The sequence below is a fragment of the Varanus komodoensis genome, unplaced genomic scaffold (assembly GCF_004798865.1).
Source record: "Varanus komodoensis strain SLA01 unplaced genomic scaffold, ASM479886v1 scaffold8, whole genome shotgun sequence".
NCBI classification, from domain to species: Eukaryota; Metazoa; Chordata; class Lepidosauria; order Squamata; family Varanidae; genus Varanus; species Varanus komodoensis.
Window position 1 is genome coordinate 472747 of NW_025336481.1, and position 19877 is coordinate 492623.

The following is a 19877-nucleotide window of genomic DNA, read 5'->3' on the forward strand; positions in this document are numbered from 1 at the left end:
AATGTCAACACACCCAGCTTGGCAGAAATGGGGCTTCTCCCGGAGCGATGTGGCCAAGAAAACTGCCTCTCGGCCTCCTCCGCAAAGTCGAAGGGCTGTAAATATTGCTGGCTTCGCTCCCTGTAGTGTGGGAAGTGTGTCATTCACTGCCGTCCACCTTCCCCCTTGTGAGCTTTGCAGCTTGGCAGGTGCCAGTGAGGGTGCCTTTCCTATCACGCCTTTGCTGCAGGAACGATTATGCGTGTGCGCGTGGAATTATTATGTTTCAATAGCACTGAACGGCTACAGCGCTCTCGCTTGTTAGTTTGCTACGTTTCCGTCTCACCCTTTTTGCTTCAAGGAACTCACGGTGGCAGACATAACCCTCTTCCTCTCAGCAACACCCCTGTGAGGTGGATTAGGCTGAGAGTCGGGGACGGGCCCAAGGTCACCCCGGGCGCCTTGTGGCCAAGTGGCGCTTCCGCCGGGCCCAGTCCAGCACTCCCGTCGCTAGGCTGTCCGGGCTCCCTTGCTGAAGTGAAAGGGCATTTTCCTTAGGCTCGCTAGAGAGTTGGGTGTTTAAACCTGGCTCTTGGCACCATGTCCTGGAAGGCTCGGAGGACAGCGGCCAGGAAGACTCCAGCAAGAGCAGGAGGGCTACGGGGAGCGCCGGCCTTCCCCAATATCCGGGGTGTGCAGCCATCTGATGACCAAGCCAGTTCACACACATACAAATACACCGTAGTTCTCCATTTTTCCTTTTCCAGTCCCACCCCCACAACTATCTGCAGAGAGGGCCTCGGGGTCAGAACTCCCATGAACCGTTTTTGTTAACCCAAACTGTGTCAGCGGCACATGGGCTTTACGATGGCACCTTTGCATACAAATCCGCAGAATGGTTTGGGATCGTTTCTCCAAAGAGGAACAGGAGACGCAGCTTTCCTGATCAGCAAAATTCCTGTGCGCGGTGCCAGGGCACAGCCTGGAAGATGCAGAATGAGAATTCCCATGCACAGAGCGGGGGGCTGGACCCTTGGCCTTCTTGCCCCCTTCCAACTGCTATTCTATGATCCTGTGATTCTAGGAAAAGAAGTGCCCCCACCCCCCCCCCCCAGAGCTTTTTCTGCCCACCACCAAATAGCCAGGATCGCTTCCAGGCTCTCCAGAGGAAGCAGGGAAAGTACTGGCCGCTGGGACCAAAAGCCATTATGCAATGGTGCCGCTAGCCAGGGACAACATGATCGCTATTTCTGGCTTTCCCTTGGCTGCTCGGTTTTACTCCCCCTTCGAAAAGCATATAAACAGCAGCTCGAGCAGAGTTTTCTGAACTTCCAAAGGCCGTGAGCATGGCTGAATGTCGCCGGATCCTGCTTTGGGTGCTGACTTGCCTCGGGTTGGTGCTGGCCGAGGAGGACAGAAGCCCTGCGGTCATGGCCAGGATCACGACCAAAGGCCTCGAGTATGGTAGGAGTCCGGGGCATGCCAGACCTGTTCTGCTTCTGGTTCTCACGTCTCCCTCCTGAGCGATCACTCGCACCTGCTGGGTTCTACTTCAGATAGAAGTGCTCTTTGGCTTGGAGTCTCAGTACATTTTCTGAAGTTTTTGCTATCTCTCTGTAAAAAGATAGCTTCTGCAAGCCTTGTGAGGCGGGGAGCTGCCACGTCTGGAGCCCTGCTCCAAGATCCTGGGACCTCCAAGCTGGGAGGCTCCCGGTTGTGTGTGTCTGGAGCCCTGCTCCAAGATCCTGGGACCTCCAAGCTGGGAGGCTCCCGGTTGTGCGTGTCCTTTTAGTACATTTTAAAAGATGCCAGAGAAGCCCTGCTGACTTGTTTATCTTTTGGCAGGATCGGATGGCACCTGCAGACACAGGAGCCCCTTCTGAGGGGAAGAACCTGCCAACACTCAGACAAAAGGGTGTGGGGGCCCAAGGGGGGGCCTTTGACACTTTGTATTTTTCAAGCATCCCCCCATTGCTCTGTGGGGAAATTGTCTGTGTTGTGGAGTGCAGATGTACCTCTCGATGGGTCACCTGCAGTGCTTCAGGGGGCTAGGTGCAGGGCGCTGGAAGCGACGAGGGAAGCAAAGGCGAGCCCGGGCCCGGCACGGGCGGGCAGCCGCCGAGGGCCCGGAGGCCCATCTGCTGCAGGCGCAGGTGCAGCCGCGGGGGGCCGCTCCTCTGTGCCCGCCTCCTCCCCTGGGTCCGGCCGGCCCCGTCGGCAGAGGCAGGTGCAGCAGCTGCCCTCGGGGAGGGCAGAGGGGCCAGTCGGCCGGCCCCCTCCGGGTGTCCGCAGCGGCCAGGCCACTGCTGCACTTCGCAGTCAGCTGGGCAGTTTTCACGGCGCCTTTCTTGTTCCCCCGACGGCCGGGACAAGTGTGGAAAGCCGCGCGTCGAGCTGGGTGGTCAGTCGGGAAGCGCTGGGGCGTGTGCGGGGACGGGGAAGGCCTTGCCCACTCTTGCGCCCGCCACGCAGCCAGTGCCCCGACAGCGCCTCTTGCCCTCTGCTTTGTCCCAGGCCTCCAGAAGGGGGTCGCCCTCCTGCAGCAAGAGCTGAGCCAGACGAGACTGCCCGATGTCACGGGGAAGGTCAAAATCATACGTGGTTTAGAAGTGCAGTACAAGTTCCATAGGTAAGACCCTTCGTGAAGAACGAATCCTGATGAGAAGAATGGCCCGACTGCTCTCGCGCTCTGCTTGCACGGGTGTGCGTGCGTGTGCGCCTGGACAAGTGAAAGCCAAGATACGGCTCTTCCCAGCCGCGGTTGTCCAAGCGGACTTACTGCAAAGGGGCCCGATGTGGGGCTGCCGTTCCAAGGTCGGAGGGATTGCAGTTGACTCCAGACATGGGGACTGAGTGGCCCATTGGCCCGCACTCCCTGCATCAAGTTGGCCCGGTGCTGAAAGGCTCTGGCATTTCCTGGGCGCCTCAGCCTGGGCGCCAGCGAGAGCCCTGGTTGTTTTCCAGTGCACGGCCGTGCCTCCGCTTCCTTCCCTGCCCCACGCACCCTGCCAGGGTTAGGGTCCCGGTCCAGGGAGGATGGCCGGGTGGCTCCTCATGAGGCCCGGCCCGCTGAGTGGCCTCCAACAATAAGCTTTTACGTACACGTACGCATCCATGTACACGCATGGCGTCCAGAGCACCGCAGAGTGCCAAGAAGACCAGTCCTTGTGTGTTTGCAAGGCAGATCGGACCCTTTCGGGACTCCCGTCACTGTGGGGCGCCAAAAGCGGTGGGATCCCCTGGCAGCACCCGGCCGTCGTCGTGGTCGTCCTCCTCACGGTCGTCATCAGCTCTGTTTCTATCCAGCCCCGCAGCTGAGGCCCCGAGTTCAGCTGCCCCCTTTAGCCCGCGGGCCCCATCCTAGGGAGGTGCGCCTCCGAGGCCAAGGCGGCTCTGCCCGATGCAGCAGGCGACCCTCCCCGGTGCCCCGAGCCCCACGCCGACGCCCCGTCTCCCTCCTGCAGGCTGAGCATCCACGACTTCCAGCTGCCCAAGGCGAGGATTACTCCGCTCCAGAGGGTGGGGCTCCTCGTCTCCATCTTCGATGCCTTCGCAGAGCTGAGAGGACTGTGGCGGGTGGACAGCTTCCTGGCGTGAGTGTGCTAAGCCCCCCCCCCCGCCTCCGAGGCTGCCGGCACTGCCAGGCGGGCCAGGGGAGCCGAGTCGGCCGAGCGTTCGTGCGCGGCAGCACCCGGTCTGGCCGGCTGCGCGCGGTCTGAGCCCCGGTAGCCCTGGTAACAGGCAGGGGGCCGAGAGGAGGGCCGCGCATCGCTGCTGGGGAGAAAGCGCTTGCCCAGAGCATCACGCACGCACATCAACACGTGTGCGCTTAACGGGCGGGCCGTCCTGTCCTCCGGGACCTTGCTCCACCGAACAGGCGCAAGAAGTGTGCCGGGGCCCCGAGGCCGGGCTCCACGCCCTCTCTGGCTTCCGTCTGATTTTAAGCTTCGGTGTCTCTAACCCAGAGCTCAGGCTGCTGCAGAGCGAACGCTGCCCCCCAGCACCCCCTGTGCCTGGGTGCACAAGAGGCCTCGAAAGCGCGATGCCCGGGCCTGCCTCAGGCGGAGGCTCTTGGGCAGCAGTTGCCCTCTGGGAAATGCGTGTTCTGTGCCCAGCTATTTCTTGTTTGCAAGTGGACGGAAGCCCCAGAGGACTCCTGGGGGAGCACCAAGATGCCCCGTGGGGGGAGGCCCGGTGTGCATTATTCACTCCCGGGTGGGTCCACCCCACCTCTGAAGACCTCCGACTCTGAACCCTGGCGCTCCAAAGTCTGCTAGGCACGCCAGGCTGGCCCCCATTCTGTCCTGCCCGGGGACCCCCCTTCCTGTGGCGAGGGGCGACTGGTGGGCACGGCGGTGGGGTAGACTCCATGCTGGGACGCGTCGTCCGGCCACTGCAGAGTTCACACTGACGCACGCAGTTTAATTTGGAGCAGGGCAGGAAAGCGGGCGGCTGGCGGGCAGATCCGGACACGTCCCGAGCGGGCTGGCCTGGAAGGAGTGTGGGGGACGGGCTTGCAGCCGCCCGTTCCCTGCCTGCAGGAGGAGGCCTCAGGTCTCCCGATCAACCGCCTGCCAGGCTGCGGGGGGGGGGGCAGCTGTGATGCTGCGCTGGTTGTGCCTTTGCAGCCGAGCTAGCGGCCACCTGTCCGTGGAGATCGAGGGCATTTCCGTCTTCGTCAGACCGCGGCTGGGTGTCGACTCTTCTGGGAAGCTGACCGCTGCCATCTCGTACTGCATCACCCAGGTGTCAGAGATCCGCATGAAGATTTCCAGCCGCCAGAGGTAGTTACCTGGCTTTTGGGGGGGGGCGGGGGCTGAGGATGGCCCGCCCGCCCTCTCCCTCTTTCCGCTGAACCTACCCTGCCCTAAGCGCCTGGGCCATTCACCCACCGGCTCCGGGGCAGCACCAAGGTTGCAGAGTCAGGCCCTTGCAAAGCGTCCCCTCCGCCTTCCCTCCGCCACATCGCGCTCGCCTGCCTGGCCAGTGGTGGCACTGGTGAGGAGGGAGGGAGGGCGGGAGACGCCATGCCCTCCCGCTCGCAGGCGCGCTGGCCGAGGGGAGGGGGAGGCAAGCAGCCACGCACACCGGGGAAGCGGGCCTGCTGAGTGGGAGACCCCCGAGCCCCCGCCCCGCCCGGTGCCCGGGGCCCGGTTTGGCTTTGGATGAAAATCGCACATAGGAAGCATCTTCCTTCCACGTTTTAGCGTTACGAAAGGATGTGGAGAGGAAGGTGGCTCTCGGAAGAGGGAGATGCTCTGGGAATCCTCCCCACAGACGATGGGTTCCCGAGTTACTCGCTGCCACCTGTGCTGCAGGGCTGATGCGCGGGCAGGGTGGGGTTCCTCCACTGCTGGCTTGCTGCCAGCTCAGGTGTTGCTGCTTCATCATGCTGGGCTTCCCCTTCCCCTTCCCCCAGCTGACTGGTGGCTGAGATACCCACCGGGATCGGCCTGGGAACCAGCCAAAGCCCATGGCCCCTGCCTCCTCCCCTGGCGCACCCCAGCACGCCCCTTCTGCTCCCCTCCGAAGTGCCTGTGCAACCTCGGGAAGGCGGTTGGGTGCGGGGGGGGGGGTCGCCTCCAGAACCCCAGCTCTCAGGATCTTGGCGATGCTTCTCCAGAGAATCCCGTGACCCCTCGGACAGCATGGGGAGGCCACTGGATGTGCCGACGGTGAACCAGAATCCCTTCCACCAGGCAGCCTGTATGCAAGAGGTCAAGGGCTCCAGACCTTATATCAGAAAAGGCCACATTCCAAAACCCATGAGAGAACCTTCCAGTTCCTACTTGACCGCTGAGCAGAAACTAATTCTCTACTGGAAGAATCTCAAAGGCAGAGACCTCGAAATAGCCCAGTTAGAACTAATCAAGAAATCTGATTTTATTCGATGAGGCTTAAATCATGGCAGCAGTTTCCTTTGGCACCAGCGGTACTGATCTGCTCAGATATGCCAAGCGAACGCATGCTGGTGTTGATTTACTGCACTGTAGACACACCGGTCTGGACGCAAGTCCCATTGCTCAGTGGGGTTTACTTCTGAGCTGACAGGTGCAGAACCGAACCGTGAAACTCTGGACTGCACCTTTTGCATTTCACTTCCTGCTAACTCCAAGTTTTACCAGGGTTTCTCCCTCAATCCCGTGCCCAATACAGAGCGAGATGCGTTGCCATTCTCGCTGCAGCAGCGACCAGACGGCTGCTCCCCCCGGAAGAGGTGGCAAGGAGCCGCTGTGCCGCACACACGAATCACGCACGGCCTTTGTCCCCGCAGCTCGCTGAGCGTCTTCCTCAAAGACGTGACGGAGGACGTCAAAAGGGCACTAGAAGAGCAGGTAAGGACTCGAAGGCCCCTTTGTTTCCCTCCGAGTGGGAGGAAGCTGGCCAGCAAAGGGTGCGAGGAGTGCGGCGTGTGACGCCCGGCTGGTGTGGGAAGAGCCGGCTGGGAGGCGGTGTTTCCACAACGCTGGAGCTTGGGGCAAAACGCTGATGGATCAGTTGGGAGTCGATTCAGGAGAGACAAAGGCTGGTTCTTCTGGACACGACGCATTCCGGACTCATTTTAGTCTGGCCCCCAGACCGAGACCGTCTTGGTTGCCTGCTAGCCAACGTATGCTAGGAAGTGGACCGGAGGGACGTTTTCCCGCTGGCTCTGCCAGATCGCGCAGGGTGTTCTGAGATGATTGGCCATGTTCTCCTGGGGCTCCTGGCCTGGGACTGGAGGGGGTGGCCTCTTTCGGCTGCCTCTGATTCTGCATGGCAGTCCGGAGGGGCACTGGGGACTCCCCTTCTCCTTGGCCTTTGAATCGCCAGCTGATGACCCATTCGAAACACAGGAAGCAAGTCAGAAGGGGCCTCACAGGGCCATCTAGTCTGACCCCAGTTCCAGCCGGCTACGCTCTTGTAATCTCCAACACAGTGGGTGACAAGCCACAGTGGGCTGCCACGTCCTGTGAACCTGGATCCCCTTCCTGAAGGGTGGCTTGTTTGAGGGCAACATGGCCGCTTTGATCACCCATGGCTTGTCTTGGAGGTTGGTGAACCCACAAAGGAATGCCAGGTCATGCCGCACTCACTGTGGGCTGCAGGAAGCCAAGGGTGAGCACCACAGACCCCTGGCTGCTCTTCGTGGGCTAGCCGGGGCCGGGGCACGACCAGGTTCTGCCACGGATCAGCTCCCGAGAAGGGTCACCAGCAAGCAACACCATGGGTTGCCTAGGGCTGGGTTCAGACTACAAAAAGCCCATCCCCAGGAGCTGAGCAGGGGCTGCTGCTGAATTACGGATGGGTGCTGAAGTTGTGTGGTCTGAACTGAGCCGAGGTCACCAGCCACGGCCCATGCACCGGGATCCTACAGTGCGGAAGCTGCCCTGTTCGTGGCAGGGTTGTGAGCAGCGGGCTGTTTGCCACGGCTGGTTATCTTGGCTCGGTTCAGCAATCCACGTTTCTGCCCGAGCGCATGGCTCAACGGCACCCCACCCTCGACCCGCACCGTGCCCCGAGTGTGGATTCCCGCGCTGTGCAAACCCGGCCTGCCTGCTGCTGCAGCGAGCAGCCGCGCCAGACCGGGAGCGGACGGAAGCGTGTGGCCACGGTCAGGCTGGCCGGACCCGGCGCCCTCGGGGCCCTGGACTCAGTCTCCCGAGGGGCCGGGTCTTTCGCCAATGCCCAGCTGCAGGCGCCGGGGCTGGAGCACACTAGACCAGTCCCCTGCAGCCTGGCCTGAGGGCGGCCCTGCGACCCCTCTGGGCACAGGGGGGCTGGCCCGGGGGTTTCGGGGGGCACTGGGTCACAGGGAGCTGGGAGCCCTGCACTGCCTCTCCAGGGCTGCACCTGCCCCGGGCCATGAATTCGGGGGCTGCTTCTTCACCGTAAGGCTTCAGCTTCAACCGGGGCTCCGTGAGGTCTGAGGAGGAGCATTTGGGGCCCCGATCCGTGCCAGAAAGTCACGAGCAATTCCCGGAGGCCTGGGGGTGGTACTTTGGCACGCCCCTGTTCAGAGGCAGGGCACCTCTCGAGCGGAGCTGCCGGGAGCGTGGTCACCTGCACCCGTTGCCTGTGGCGGCCCCAAAGGCCTCGGAGAGGAAGCAGAGTGCTGGCCCAAACGGCCCTGTGCCCCACAGGGGCCCGGTGCTGCCCTGGCCGGGGAGCCTTCCCTGCTGGAATCTGGGGTGGGTGAGTGAGATCTGCCCAGCCCATGGAGGGAGGACTGCAGGGAAACGCACCAGGAATCGCTCGGCCGAATCCTTGCCTGGACTGTCCAGGAAATCCGATCAAGCAACAGCCTCCCTGCCAAAGGAGCCGCTCGCTCGCTCCTGCCCCGCCCTCCTTTCCTCCTGGCCCGCCGCCAGGTCATTCCTTTTTCAATGATGCTTCCATAAATTAGAAACATAGAAACAGAGCGAGTCAGAAGGGGCCTCCGGGGCCATCTAGTCTGACCCCTGGCAAAATTAGGTTAGCTGATGTGCTAACACATCTTTACAGCTCTGATGCTTCCCCTTTAAGGAACTTGGGGGTGACTTTTCTGACCCATCCGGACTCTCCGGAGGCTTTTTATTTCTGAGGGACGACAGCGGCATCCGCTCCCCCGATCCTCCTTCCTCTTTGCTGCACCACCGTCGGCATTTTTTCTGCGCGGCTGGGAGGGAAGGAGGCCCGGCACCCCTGGAGCACAGAAGCGTGTGGCCCTCGGCGGCCGCCCTCCCTCTGGCCGCCCCCTCCGCGAGGACCCTCTCTGCCAAACTGGCATTTGCAGCGGCACACGAGGGCGGCATGAACGAATGCTTCACAATACCCATAAGGGGTCAAGCTGAAGCTGCAGCCCTCGAAGCCGAACCCAGGTCAAGCGAGGAGCGAGACGCTGCGCCAGGGTGCAGAACTGGGGGCAGAGACGGCCCTCGGGCTTCCTCACGTGGCCTTGCCCCCTTTCCCCGGCTCGGCCCTCTTTCCTGCAGCCACTGCCTATTCCGCAATTCCCCGACTGTTGTGCAGCGTTTCCCCCGGTCCGAAAGGCGGAAGTGCCTCTGCGAAGGCTCAGTTTCTGGCCAGGGAGCTCCAGCTGCTGGGCGGGATAGAAAGTAGCTTAACTGATTAAAGAAATGCATTCAGCCAAAATATGTGGCTCCACTTTGCTTTTCCGGCCTGCCTGGCCCCTTCTGCCTCCTGCCCCTCCCACTGTTGGTCCGTGCTCCAAAATGGAGCTCAGCCCGCTGGCGAGGCGCTTCCACAGCCCCGGCCAAAGCCCGGGAGGCCGGGGGGGCTCTTGGGTGGCCCCTCCAGTCGCACACCAGCAGGGCCCTTGGCTGCAGCCCGCACTGGCCACCCCAGATCCTGTGGCCACCCGTGCAGATTCAAGAATGCAAGAAAGGCTGAAATGGACACACGCGTCCTCTGGTGGTGGCTGGGCGTCTGCGCAGTGGCGCAGCTCAGCATCAGGTACTCCGCGCACGAGCTCCGGCACCCACGAGTCAAAGGGGCTCGGCAGGTTTCTCCCAAGCCAGGGCAGAAATCCACAGCCTCCGATTTCCTGCTCTTTTCTCAGCCCCATGTTAGTGGGGCGTGTCTCTGAGCGTGGCCGGACCACCTGCCCCGTGCCGAGGGCAACGGGGGCTCCTGGCTTCCGCTCCCCTGTGCGAGGTGCAGGAAGAGGGGGCGGTGCAGGGCCACGGGGGAAGCCGCAAGGCGGCCACAGGGGTGAATCGGGCTCGCCGGTTTGGCCGCGTTTGGTGATGCAAGAAGGGCTGGAGAAAAGGGAAGGTGCTCCGTTTACCAGCTGTTTGATTTGCACTTCCACTCGGACTGATTATGTGGAGGGCCACCCTGCCACGAAAAGGGGGGTGTGGGAATGTGGGCGTGCGGAGCTGAGCCACGGGGCACCCGGGAAGTAAGTCGCTTGCCTGCTTCCTTCTCTTCTCAGGTCTGTGAAGTGGTGACCAAAGTGGTGGAACTCAAAGTGCATCCGCATCTACAGTCTCTGCCAGGTAAGGAGCAGTCAAGGGGCGGACAGGTAACGGTTGCAACAGGCCCCTGGGCAGGTGAAGAGCAACGTCCCCTTCCGAGAACACGCCTTAGTCCTTGCCCACTTCAGACCTGGGCTCAGAAACAGGTGGGACGGGAGACTCCGAGCGGTCGCCGACCTGGGGCTGCGGGGAGGAATCCCAAGGTCCTTCAGGCCCTTTCCAGCCTCCGGCTGGGCCAGGCGCTCGTTCTGATGGTGCCTGCAGCCCCATCCGCCTGCTCGGAGTTCTGCCCCGTAAAATGCAGGACAGGGAGGGGGAGACCAGGAGAAGGATTCCCATGCTGTACGTTGTGGTCATGGCTGACAGCTCACAAAGGGCTTCCCAGAAAAGGAGGTTCTGGGGAGGGCCCACACTCGGGGGCACGGGGGGGGGGGGGCGAGGATCCGGAAGCTCCCCTAGTGCCAAATGTAGCAGCTGCACTGCCACCCTCTGGCTGCACCAGCCCAGTGCTCAAAGCTCTTCTGCACTCAGGCCGACACGCTGGTCCGCAATTGCAGCTTTTTAAATTGCTTTTAATGCTTTTGTTTAATTTTCTGAAATCATTGCAAACGACCTTGGTTGTCTTCAGAAAGGCGGTACAGGAATTCTGTCCTCACTATCCATTCCCAGTGCACAACCTCGCTTTCCCCCCGAGTGGCAGCCTTGAATTTGTTCTGCCTGCTTTCCTTCTTCCCCCTTCTCTGCCTGCCTCCTTCCTATCCATTCCGGCCTGGAAGCTGCCACCGAAGCGGCGGGGGTGTGACTCACCTGGAGTGGGGCTGTGGCCCACCCGTGGGACCTGCGGCACTGGCGGAATGCTTGGATCCCTGCGGGTGGCGCACCTGGAGGCGTGGAAGTTACAGGCAGGGGTGCCCTGGAAGGCACGCGCTGAGAGCTACACACCAGGCCCCAGGCATCGTGCTCCTGTGGGGAAGCAGACTGGAGGCCTGGGGGGGGCGGGGGCAGTATGTTGCCGGGGGGGGGGGGTCCTGCCAGACACACCCTCCGCTTCTACCCTGCAGCACCCCTTTCTTACCCCGCCTGTTCCCCCAGGGCAGGTGGGCTTTCAAAATCAACTCTCCATGCCCTAATTGGCGACACACAGGTATGTGAGGGGGTGTCACACGGAGGTGGGGAGAGACCTGTTCTCCCCTGCAGAGGAAGGCAGGACACGCTCCAAGGGAGCCAAGCTCAGGGAGCCCAGGTTCCGTTTAGATGCCAGGAAGCACTTCCTGACAGTCAGGACCCCGAGGATGTGGAATGGGCTTCCACGGGAGGTCGTTGAGGCCCCATCGGTGCGGGTGTTCAAGGATAGACTGGAAGTCCACATGGTGGGCATGTCATGAGCGGAGCCGGCTGGAGCAGGGGGTCAGACTAGATGGCCCGGGAGCCCTCTTCCGACTCGCCCTGCTTCTCTGTTTCTCATCGCCACATGGGTGGGGCAGGGTGGGGCTGCAAAGGTGGTCTGCACATCCGTAACTGAGGGGCGCTTGGGCTTGGGCTTGGACTGCCCCTGGACTGTGCTCTGTCCGCCACGTCTTTGCAGCCCCCAGAATGCGAGTCGTGGGGACGAGGGCCCCTGGGCTGCGCCTTTTCCCAGCCTGGGGCGATCATGCTGGAAAGGCGAGTTCAGGACTGAGAGGGCTCTTCCCTGCACGTGGCGAACGCAGACGGGGCGCAAGGGGAAGCACGGCTGGACTGTCCGGCCAGGCCTCGCCACGCCGTGGCCTGAGCGCCATGCCTTGGGCCAGAGCGATCCTTCTGACGCGGCTGAACCTGCCGCCACGCCGAGGCATCTTCTTTTGCTTTCCTTGTGGAGGAAAAACACGAGCTTCACCCGAGGCTTTTCTGATGGTTGGCGTTTCTCAGCTTCTCTCTCTCAGCTGAGCAAATGGTGGCGTGGGCGGCTGCGGCAGGAAGGGGGTTATCTTTGCATGAGGATTGTTCCAGTTTGTTGCAATTTATAATTAAGACCAGGTTTCCCTCACTCCAAACAACCAGAGAACAAAACAAGCTGGACAACTTGGAAGCGCCCGGAGGGCAACGGCGTCCGCCTGAGGGGCCAGCCTCACCAAGGGTGGGGCCATGAGTGCAGGTCCGGATCGCTGGTCCCACGGTTCCTCTCCAGCTCATGTCGGCTCATCCCCTCCTGCTGTCCAGACGCACCATCGCAAGCGCTCCCCCCCTTGCAATTACTTTAAATGGGTGCAGAACGGCCGGGGGCTTCCCGGCTTCTCTCCTGCCCCCTCTCAGCCCAATACGCTGCTTTCACTGGCCATGCACCCCGCGGGAGGGCTTGCCCATCCGGGGAAACCACGCCACGGAGAAGCCACGGTGGGTGGGCTGTTGACGGAGCAGCCCACGGCGCAGCCAGCAGCCATCCGTGCTGAGCTTGCACAGCAGGGCAGCCACCGTGGGGGTGTCCGCTCGGCGGGCCGCCCACTGCCTCCCTGATTTCAGGCGGGGCGACCAGGAGATCGGCCTTCCGCTTCCCGCAGCACCTCTGGCTTCTCTTTCCCACTGGGAAACACTTGAGTCACTTGTGCTGAAGCAACTGACGTCTGTCTTCCTCCAAATACTTTCCTTGTCATCCTTATTAAGCATGACTCTCCTTCCGGCCTGCTGGAGCCAACGCTCTCTGGGGAGCTGGCAGTGGCCCTCAGCCCTGCCGCGTGGTGGTCCCCCTGCCCAGACTCGGCTTTGATTGTGTTTCTTGTCCGCTTGTGTGGTTTCAGTCAGAGCAATGATCGACAAGGCGATTGGCGTGGACTTCTCCCTGGTCGGCCCTCCTCTCACAACACTGAATTCCCTAGACATCGGCCTGAAGGTAGGGCAAACTACCTTCTCTGGGACGGGGGTCCCTGCAGTGCTCGGCTCATGAGGAGCACTGCTTTCTCTGACCATTCGGCCCTCACGTTGGAGGGGGCTTAAAACAGGCGGACACAAGCTGCTAGACCCCAAAAAGGTGCTCATGCCTCTTCCTGCACGGAGATGTGTTTGCAGACCTTGCTTCGGGAGCTGATGCACTCCCTGCCTCTCCGCCTAGCCTACCTTGCAGGGTTCTTGTTGTCAGGACGGAATGGAGAGCTGCCTTGGAGGACAAAAGATGGGATATCGGTGCAGCAGCGGCTCGCGAGAAGCAGGAAGTGGGACGCACACGGTTCCCCGCTCGGTGTTTCCCAAACGCTTGAAGATCAGGCCAAGTCACTCACCGTCTCTCCCCTTTGACTCGCTTCCTGCAGGGCGAATTCTTTTCCAGCTCTGGGCCCGCTGCTGCTCCGGCCTCACCGCCTCGCCTGTGCTTCCCGGCCGAACAGAGCCGCATGGTCTACCTGGCAACCTCCAGTCACTTCCTCAGCCAGGCCGCCGAGGTCTTCTACCAGGCAGGGCGGCCGAAGTTCGAGATCACCAGCGACATGGTAAAGGGCAAGCGGGGAGGCGGTGCCGGCCTGGAAATGGGGGCCCCGGGGCTGCCTTGGCGGCGGCACAGGGACCAAGGGGTGCCACTGCCGTGTCCTGTCCCATCCACGTTTCCGGGAAGACCTAAGCACGCAGTCAACACAGCAAAAGAAGCTTTGGCCAGTGTCGTCGTGGCTTTGCGCCACATGCTCAGAGGCACTGTTTCCCCCTCCTCCCGCACTTTGAAGAGTTTGTGCTGCCGCGCACGATTCTTCCCACAATTGCTCTCAGCTTCATGTGCAATTCGTCCTGGCATGAGGGAAGGACATGCCACTTCTGAGCCTGATTAAAAGACCCACGTTCTGCTTAAAATACCCCCATGTTCCATGGGACAGCCCTGGCATCGAAGCCAACTCCACGGCTGCGGTGGAGTCCCGCGAGTCTCCGTGGCTAGCCTTATTCCAGGAGGGGGCCGACGGATGCCACGGCGTGGGCACCATTACCTGCGCCCAGGCCAATCCGCCATCCTTTGAGGAGCTGCAAGACTCCCGGCTGCTCAGGCCGCGAAGAACGGTCTGCTCTTTGGTTGCAGATCCCCGGAGATGCCCCAGTCCAGCTGAACACGGCCTCCTTTCAGAGCTTCATCCCACAGGTGCGTGCCACCTGGGCAGAGCTGCCCGCCCCCTCAAAAGGGTGGGGGTGCTCATGGGTCACCCCTGTGCAGACTCGGGCTCAGAGCAGCACCTGGGGCAGGGGCCGGGGCCTGCTCCCCCTCCTGGCCGCCCTGGAGACCTGCCTTGCTTCCCCTCGGCCCAGCTGCAGAAGCTGTACCCCGACGCGCCCATGAAACTGTGGATCACGCCTTCCTCGGCCCCGCTCGTGACCGTCGACGGGGGCTCCCTGCGGGCGGCGGCGGCCCTCGACATCCAGGCGCTGGCCATCCTCCCCGACGCGCAGGAGGCGCCCTTGTTCCTGCTCCAGGCAGTACGTCGGGCCGAGCTTCGGGGCGCCGCCGGGCGGCTGGCGGCGCGCGTGGCCGGCGGCGGGTGGGGATCGGGCCCGGCGGCGCTCGGGACTCAGCGCGCCTCTCCTCCTCGCTTCGCAGTCCAGCAGCGTCGCCGTCCGGCTGGCGGTGGAGTCCGGCAGGCTCGTCCCGCGCGTGGAGCTGGGCAGGTGCGAGGCGGCGGCGGCGCGGCGCGGGGCGCGGGGCGCGGCGTGGCGGGCGCGTCTGCTGGCGGGCGCGCACCCAGCCGCTCTCTCTCTTTCCCCGCAGGATCGAGCTCTCCTTGGCGCGCTCGCAGGTGGGGGCGTTCAACGTAAGCGGCCTTCGGCGCCGCGCCGCGTGGCGATCCCAGCCCGGCGGGCGCGGGCCGGGCCATCTGCCCCTCGCGCATCTCGGGGCGCCCGGCGGCCGTCCCGTGGCCCTGCCGAGCGCGGGGAGGCCGGGGGCTCGGAGGGAGGGCCTCTTCCCGCAGGCTGGGAGGGCCGCCAGGGCTTTGAAGGGGGCCTGGGCAAACTCCCGCAGGAGGAAGCGGCGCGGCGAGTCCCGTGCCACGTCTGAGCGCGCCGGTCACTGGGGAGCATGGGTGTTCCGCTTGCGTGCTTCCCACCGGGGGCAGCCCTGCGTGAGCGGAAGGCCGGCCGAGGAGAGTTCCCCAGAGCCCCCATCCAGCCTTCCGGGTGCGTTTAATAGCCGGGACCGGGAGCGTGGAGGGCCACGTCACAGGGGTGGCTTCTGCCCCGAGGTCACTGGCCCTGGGTCACCGGCCTGCGCTTGGCCGGACTTCAGCTGGGTCCACCAGTGGCTCTCAGCTGCTGCCAGCTTCTCGACGCAGCAGAGAAGGAGGCTGGGAGGGAAACTTCCAGGCCCTGAAATGGGATGAAATGCCTTTTCACAGAATATTTACTAGCGACAGGTGCCTTCTGGCACCTGGCACCCTCCAGAGACCTGGACTGCTCTTCCCATCATCCCTGGCCAGCTTGTCCGATGTGGTCCTTGTAGTACAAACCCGGCTGCACAGCTCCGGCTGGAAGGACACCGGGCTGGAAGGGGCCACGGAGCTCTTGCCTGTTTCGCGACTCTTTGATGCTGCGGGGCAAGAGCAGGATGGGGCCACGGCATGCGTGTCCTTCTTGCGGGTTTCTCACGGACCCGGCAGTCAGGTCCACACACGCGCGGTGATCCGCCGGGGTGGCATGACGTGCCCTCTGAACCCAGCAGCCCGGAACAGGCAGCACTTTGGCTGGGTTCCGACAAGCCTCTCCAGGCCCTTTCGCCACTGCGGCTGGATGCACCGTGTGAGCCTGGCCGGGGCTTGGCCGGTGCAGGGCCGGGGGGCTCCCCTAGAGAGGCGTTGGGTGTGGCAGACACGGCCGTGCACGTCCTGCGATGCGGCAATGACATCCGTCGTCTCTCCCGACCGGGCAGGTGCCTCTGATGACGGCTGTCCTGAACATGTACGCTCCGGATATCCTGGCTCCCCGAATTAACGGTGAGGACCAGGCTCCTGCCTGGGGCTCCTCATGGGAGGGGCAACTCCCCAGAGGAGACCCTCCTGCTAGGGAGAGTCCAAGGCAGACCAGATGTGGGATGGACAGACTCCATTTGGGCAGCCACGGCCTGGAATATGGAATTGCTGAGCCGGGCCATTACGGACAGGCCTTCAGGAGATCCCCCCGTCCCTGCACCACCAAGGCCCTTGACAGCACAGCCGGTCAGCACTCCAGTCTGGGGAGAAGGAGATCAGAGACTGCACTGGGAGCTCCTTCTGACCCGACCGGAGACCGAGGGAGGGCCACAGTCCTGGGCCCAGGCCCCTGAGGACCTCCCCCATGGAAGCAGGCCCTGGTTGGGGTCCTCCTCCAGCCCCAGTCCTAGCCCCTCGCTGCCCCTGTGACCATGTGGCATTTCTGGAGGGCAGGAGGGCCTCCTGACTGCGGGGCACGTGCCACAGCCCTTCGCCCTCCCGGCGCGTCCCGTGTTCCCTTCCCCTTGCCACACTAAGCGGGCCCGACGACGCTGCGAGGCCGGCCAGTCATGCAGCCAGCCGGAAACGGGGCAGGAGGGGTGAGGAAAGCCGTGGCTGCATTTGAACCCCGCGCATCTTGCCTGAAATGCAGCACGTGGGCTCGCCAAGCCTCGCTTGGGGGCTGGCGGGGCGGGGGGAAAGAGTGAAGGGCCCGCCGGTCGCATCCCAGTGGAGAGGAGGAGAGGGTGGGTGGGGTGGGGGGCACATGGGAACGCCTCCTAGCCCAGCAGAGCATGAAGGGCCCTTGCCGCCCGTCCGGATTATGGGGCAAGCGGGTGCCCGTGGGCTTCTGTGGGTGGAGGGGGGCGATGCCCCAGGCCTGCCGGGCTGCCTGGCAGGGAAGCACCAAGGTGGGCCCAGGGCTGGGGCAGGGATGCGCCCCATTCCCAGCCGTACCCGTGGGGCCCGGGCCGCACTGGCCTGCTTCCACCAGCAGAGAGTGGCTCCTGCGGGGAGGGGGATGCATTCCGCACCTGGGCAGGTAGGAGCCGGGGGCGACAGGGCAGGGAGTCCCTCTGGTTGTGCCAGGCGTTGCCAGCTGTGTCATCATGCGCGCGCACATTTGGGGGGGTGCACCTGGGCACGGGGGGCTGCCGCCAGCCTTGCTGAGCTGCTTGGGCTGCCTCAGGAATACTTGCCAGGGTTCAAGTAGAGCCCCTTTGCAGCCGCCAAGAGGAGCGAGCATTGATGCTCGGACCTGGCGGGAGCACGACGACACCCCACCCCGATCTGAGGGTGGCTCAGCACCCACGTCTTCCCGCTTTTTCCTGCACGCTCCCACCGTCTCTGGCAGGCCAGCACACCTGGAGGGCACGGCGTTGGGGAAGGCTGGCCTGCCAAAGCGATGGCGAAATGTGGCAAAGGGCCCGAAGGGACAGCGCAGCCCCGCTGCCCAGCCGTCCCCGTGGCCGGCCGTGTGGAGCTGCCAGCCAGCCGCGTCTCCGGGGACCCCCCTTCCCTCACGTGGGTTCTGCTTCGGTTCTCGGCCAGCTTGGCTCTTTCCCACCATTCTGGGGGGGGGGGGCAGCATTTTCAAGAGAAATGCGTAATGCCTCCCACCCTTCCGCCCTGGTGCCTCAGGGCGTCCCTCTCACGCCTGTGGCCTCTCTCTTCCAGAAGGACTCTCGGAGGGGTTCCCGCTTCCCATTCCCGGCAATCTGCAGCTGCACAACCTCGTCATCCAGCCCCTGCAGGTGGGCGCCTTTGCCGGCAGGAGCACACTTCTCGGGGGGAGCGCTCAGCACTCTGGCCCAGTCCTGTGTGGGCAGCCCCTTCCTGCCCCCGAAGGCAGCGGGCCCCTCCGCAAGGGGCACGGTGCCGTGCGCAGCTTTTTCTGCCCACACCTGGCTGCCACCTGCATGCTCCTGCTGCCTGGGGCAACCCCCCCCCCCCATGGCAGAGCCAGCTCCCGAGCGTGGGTGCCGCTGCCCCTTTTGCACCTGGGTGCCTCCTTTTCAGCCTAAGAAGGGGCTGCCGTCTCGACCCCGAGTACGGGTGTCGCCTCCCCCGCCAGTAGCCACTGCAACCAGCAGAAAGCCTGCGCTTCAGTGCTGACGCCGAACAGTTAAACATCCAGTCACAGCTGAAAGCCTCAGCGGAAATCTGGGAATTTGCGAGTGGCGCCTTCAAAGCTGAGGGCAGGGCAGAGCCGTGTGAGAATTCCCGGATGCTGGGCTCTCCCACCACCCCTCTGCTCCCCACGCTCCTCGCATAAACAAACAGGGAGGTATTTGGCCTGCCCCGAGAGGCTTGGAGGCGGTGAGGGCTGGCAGCGGCCACGCACGGCCCTCTGATGTGCGGCCAACAGCCACGCAGGGAGCCTTGCCTTGTGCTTGGCCCGAGACGCCGGAGGCACCAGCCCCTCTCAGCACCTCGCCTGCCCAGTATTGCACTTCACCGGGAAAATCCCGGGCAGGAAAACCCAGCCGACACGGGAGCACGGCGGGGAATGGCGAGGGGGCTGCAGAGGCGAGCTTGCTCCCTCCGCCGTGCTCGCATCGCAGTGCCCTCTCACGCCGGGCCGGCTGGCTTTTCCCTGGAAGGCCCAATGTGGTTGCGGTCCAGCTTTCCAGGTTAAAAGGGAGCCTTCCGGGGGGGGGGGGGGCAGGGCGGGGGGGGGAGCTTTTCTGCCATCCGGCCGAGGAGTCGAGCATTGTGCGTCGGATCTTTCCGCAGGACTGCCTGGTCTTTGGCGCCGACATCCGCTACCGTCTGTGAGGAGGCAAAGCAGGAGTGAAGCACATTGGAAGGCAAACCGTAGCGTGTTCGCTGCTGCTGCTGCTGCTGCTGCTGCTGCTTTTATGTTCTGAATTAGGGGGGCAGGAGGAAGGATCCCGCGGGGCAGTCCCCTCCCTTCGCGCTGGCATGCTGTCTTGGCCTCAAGAAAACACGTAGTGCGGAACAAGCGAGGCCAAATGCCATTTTGGCGTTCCAGGAAAGGGCAAAGCGAGCCGATGTTCATCTTAGGGTGGGTAAGACAGATGGGTAAGAAACCACAGATATGTTCGCGGTGTGTGGGGGGGGGGGCTGAGCACCCAGAATCTGGGACTGGGCACCAGGGGTCTGTGCAGCCCATTCCACGGATGGCTCATGGGCTGTCGCACCTTCTGTTCCGTCGTCGGCTTTCATACACACTTGTGCAAATTCAGAATTGTGCAAATCCGCACTCCTGAAAATATATCCCCCCCACACACACACAAATATAGAACCCCTGAAACAGGGCAGGTTTTCACACTTCAGCCTCTGGGAAAACATGCATTTTGGTCTATTTTATGTATGTTTCTATGACTAAATTTGTGTAATGTTACATAAAATGCTTTTAAACGGTCTGCCGAATCCAAATGACTTGGGAAAACCGGTCTGCTGAGGAATCCACAGGGCAGATTCCTCGAAATGAAAACCCACCTGAGTCTTCGGGGGGCCGGCCAACAACCCTGCGGTGTGTGAGTGCCAAGGACGCCGGGGTGCCTGGACTGAGGGAGGTGGGTCTCCCTCAACCCGGCCGTGGCCAGTGCTGGCCACCTTCCAGGGGCCTGGCTGCCCTCATCAGGATGCAGGACCCGGGCCAGGGGGCAGAGCTGGCCCTCTGGGCTCCCCACCCAGCCACAGGCCCTCTCCTTCACCCCCCACCCCGTTCCCCTCTGCAGGCTTCCTGCTTTGGCACGTCCTCCCCCTTCTGGACCTTCGAAGACCATTCCTGGCAGCAAGAGCTTCCAGCCCAAACCTGGCGTTTGGGGATATTCTGAGTGTGGGCGTGAGCCCATCCTGTTGCTTTTGGACCCCCCCCCCCTTTGCCACAGCTATCTGTGGAGTGTGGCCAAGCGCTCCCCAAATTCCCCCCCCCCCACCACCACCTTGATGCGTTTGAGGCCACGGTTTTGGGAGCTCGGGCCAGCGGGGGCTGGTCCTCCGGGCACAGGGGCTTGGGCCCCACTGGGGGAGGGAAGGCCTCTCCTGCCAAGCCCCCGGGGAC

General features: G+C 63.1%; 1 protein-coding gene across 1 annotated transcript; it reads left to right on the forward strand.

Moving 5' to 3' along the window:
• The first annotated feature begins 1306 nt into the window (after positions 1-1306).
• LOC123036278 (bactericidal permeability-increasing protein-like) lies at positions 1307-19233 on the forward strand. Its single transcript, XM_044455403.1, has 15 exons — positions 1307-1443; positions 2494-2608; positions 3444-3572; positions 4608-4763; positions 6254-6314; positions 9896-9959; positions 12713-12804; positions 13220-13396; positions 13969-14028; positions 14193-14360; positions 14482-14549; positions 14650-14692; positions 15805-15868; positions 17522-17598; positions 18581-19233. The coding sequence occupies exons 1-15, from the start codon at positions 1326-1328 to the stop codon at positions 18620-18622; spliced, it is 1434 nt and encodes a 477-aa protein (XP_044311338.1). The 5' UTR covers positions 1307-1325; the 3' UTR covers positions 18623-19233.
• The last annotated feature ends 644 nt before the right edge of the window (positions 19234-19877 follow it).

Excerpts from the sequence above, each read along its gene's own strand:
- LOC123036278 (XM_044455403.1), top strand. The coding sequence starts at position 1,326 with ATGGCTGAATGTCGCCGGATCCTGCTTTGGGTGCTGACTTGCCTCGGG. Across the intron at positions 12,805-13,219 it reads CCCTAGACATCGGCCTGAAG|GGCGAATTCTTTTCCAGCTC; the intron begins GTAGGGCAAACT and ends CGCTTCCTGCAG. Across the intron at positions 14,550-14,649 it reads CCGCGCGTGGAGCTGGGCAG|GATCGAGCTCTCCTTGGCGC; the intron begins GTGCGAGGCGGC and ends CTTTCCCCGCAG.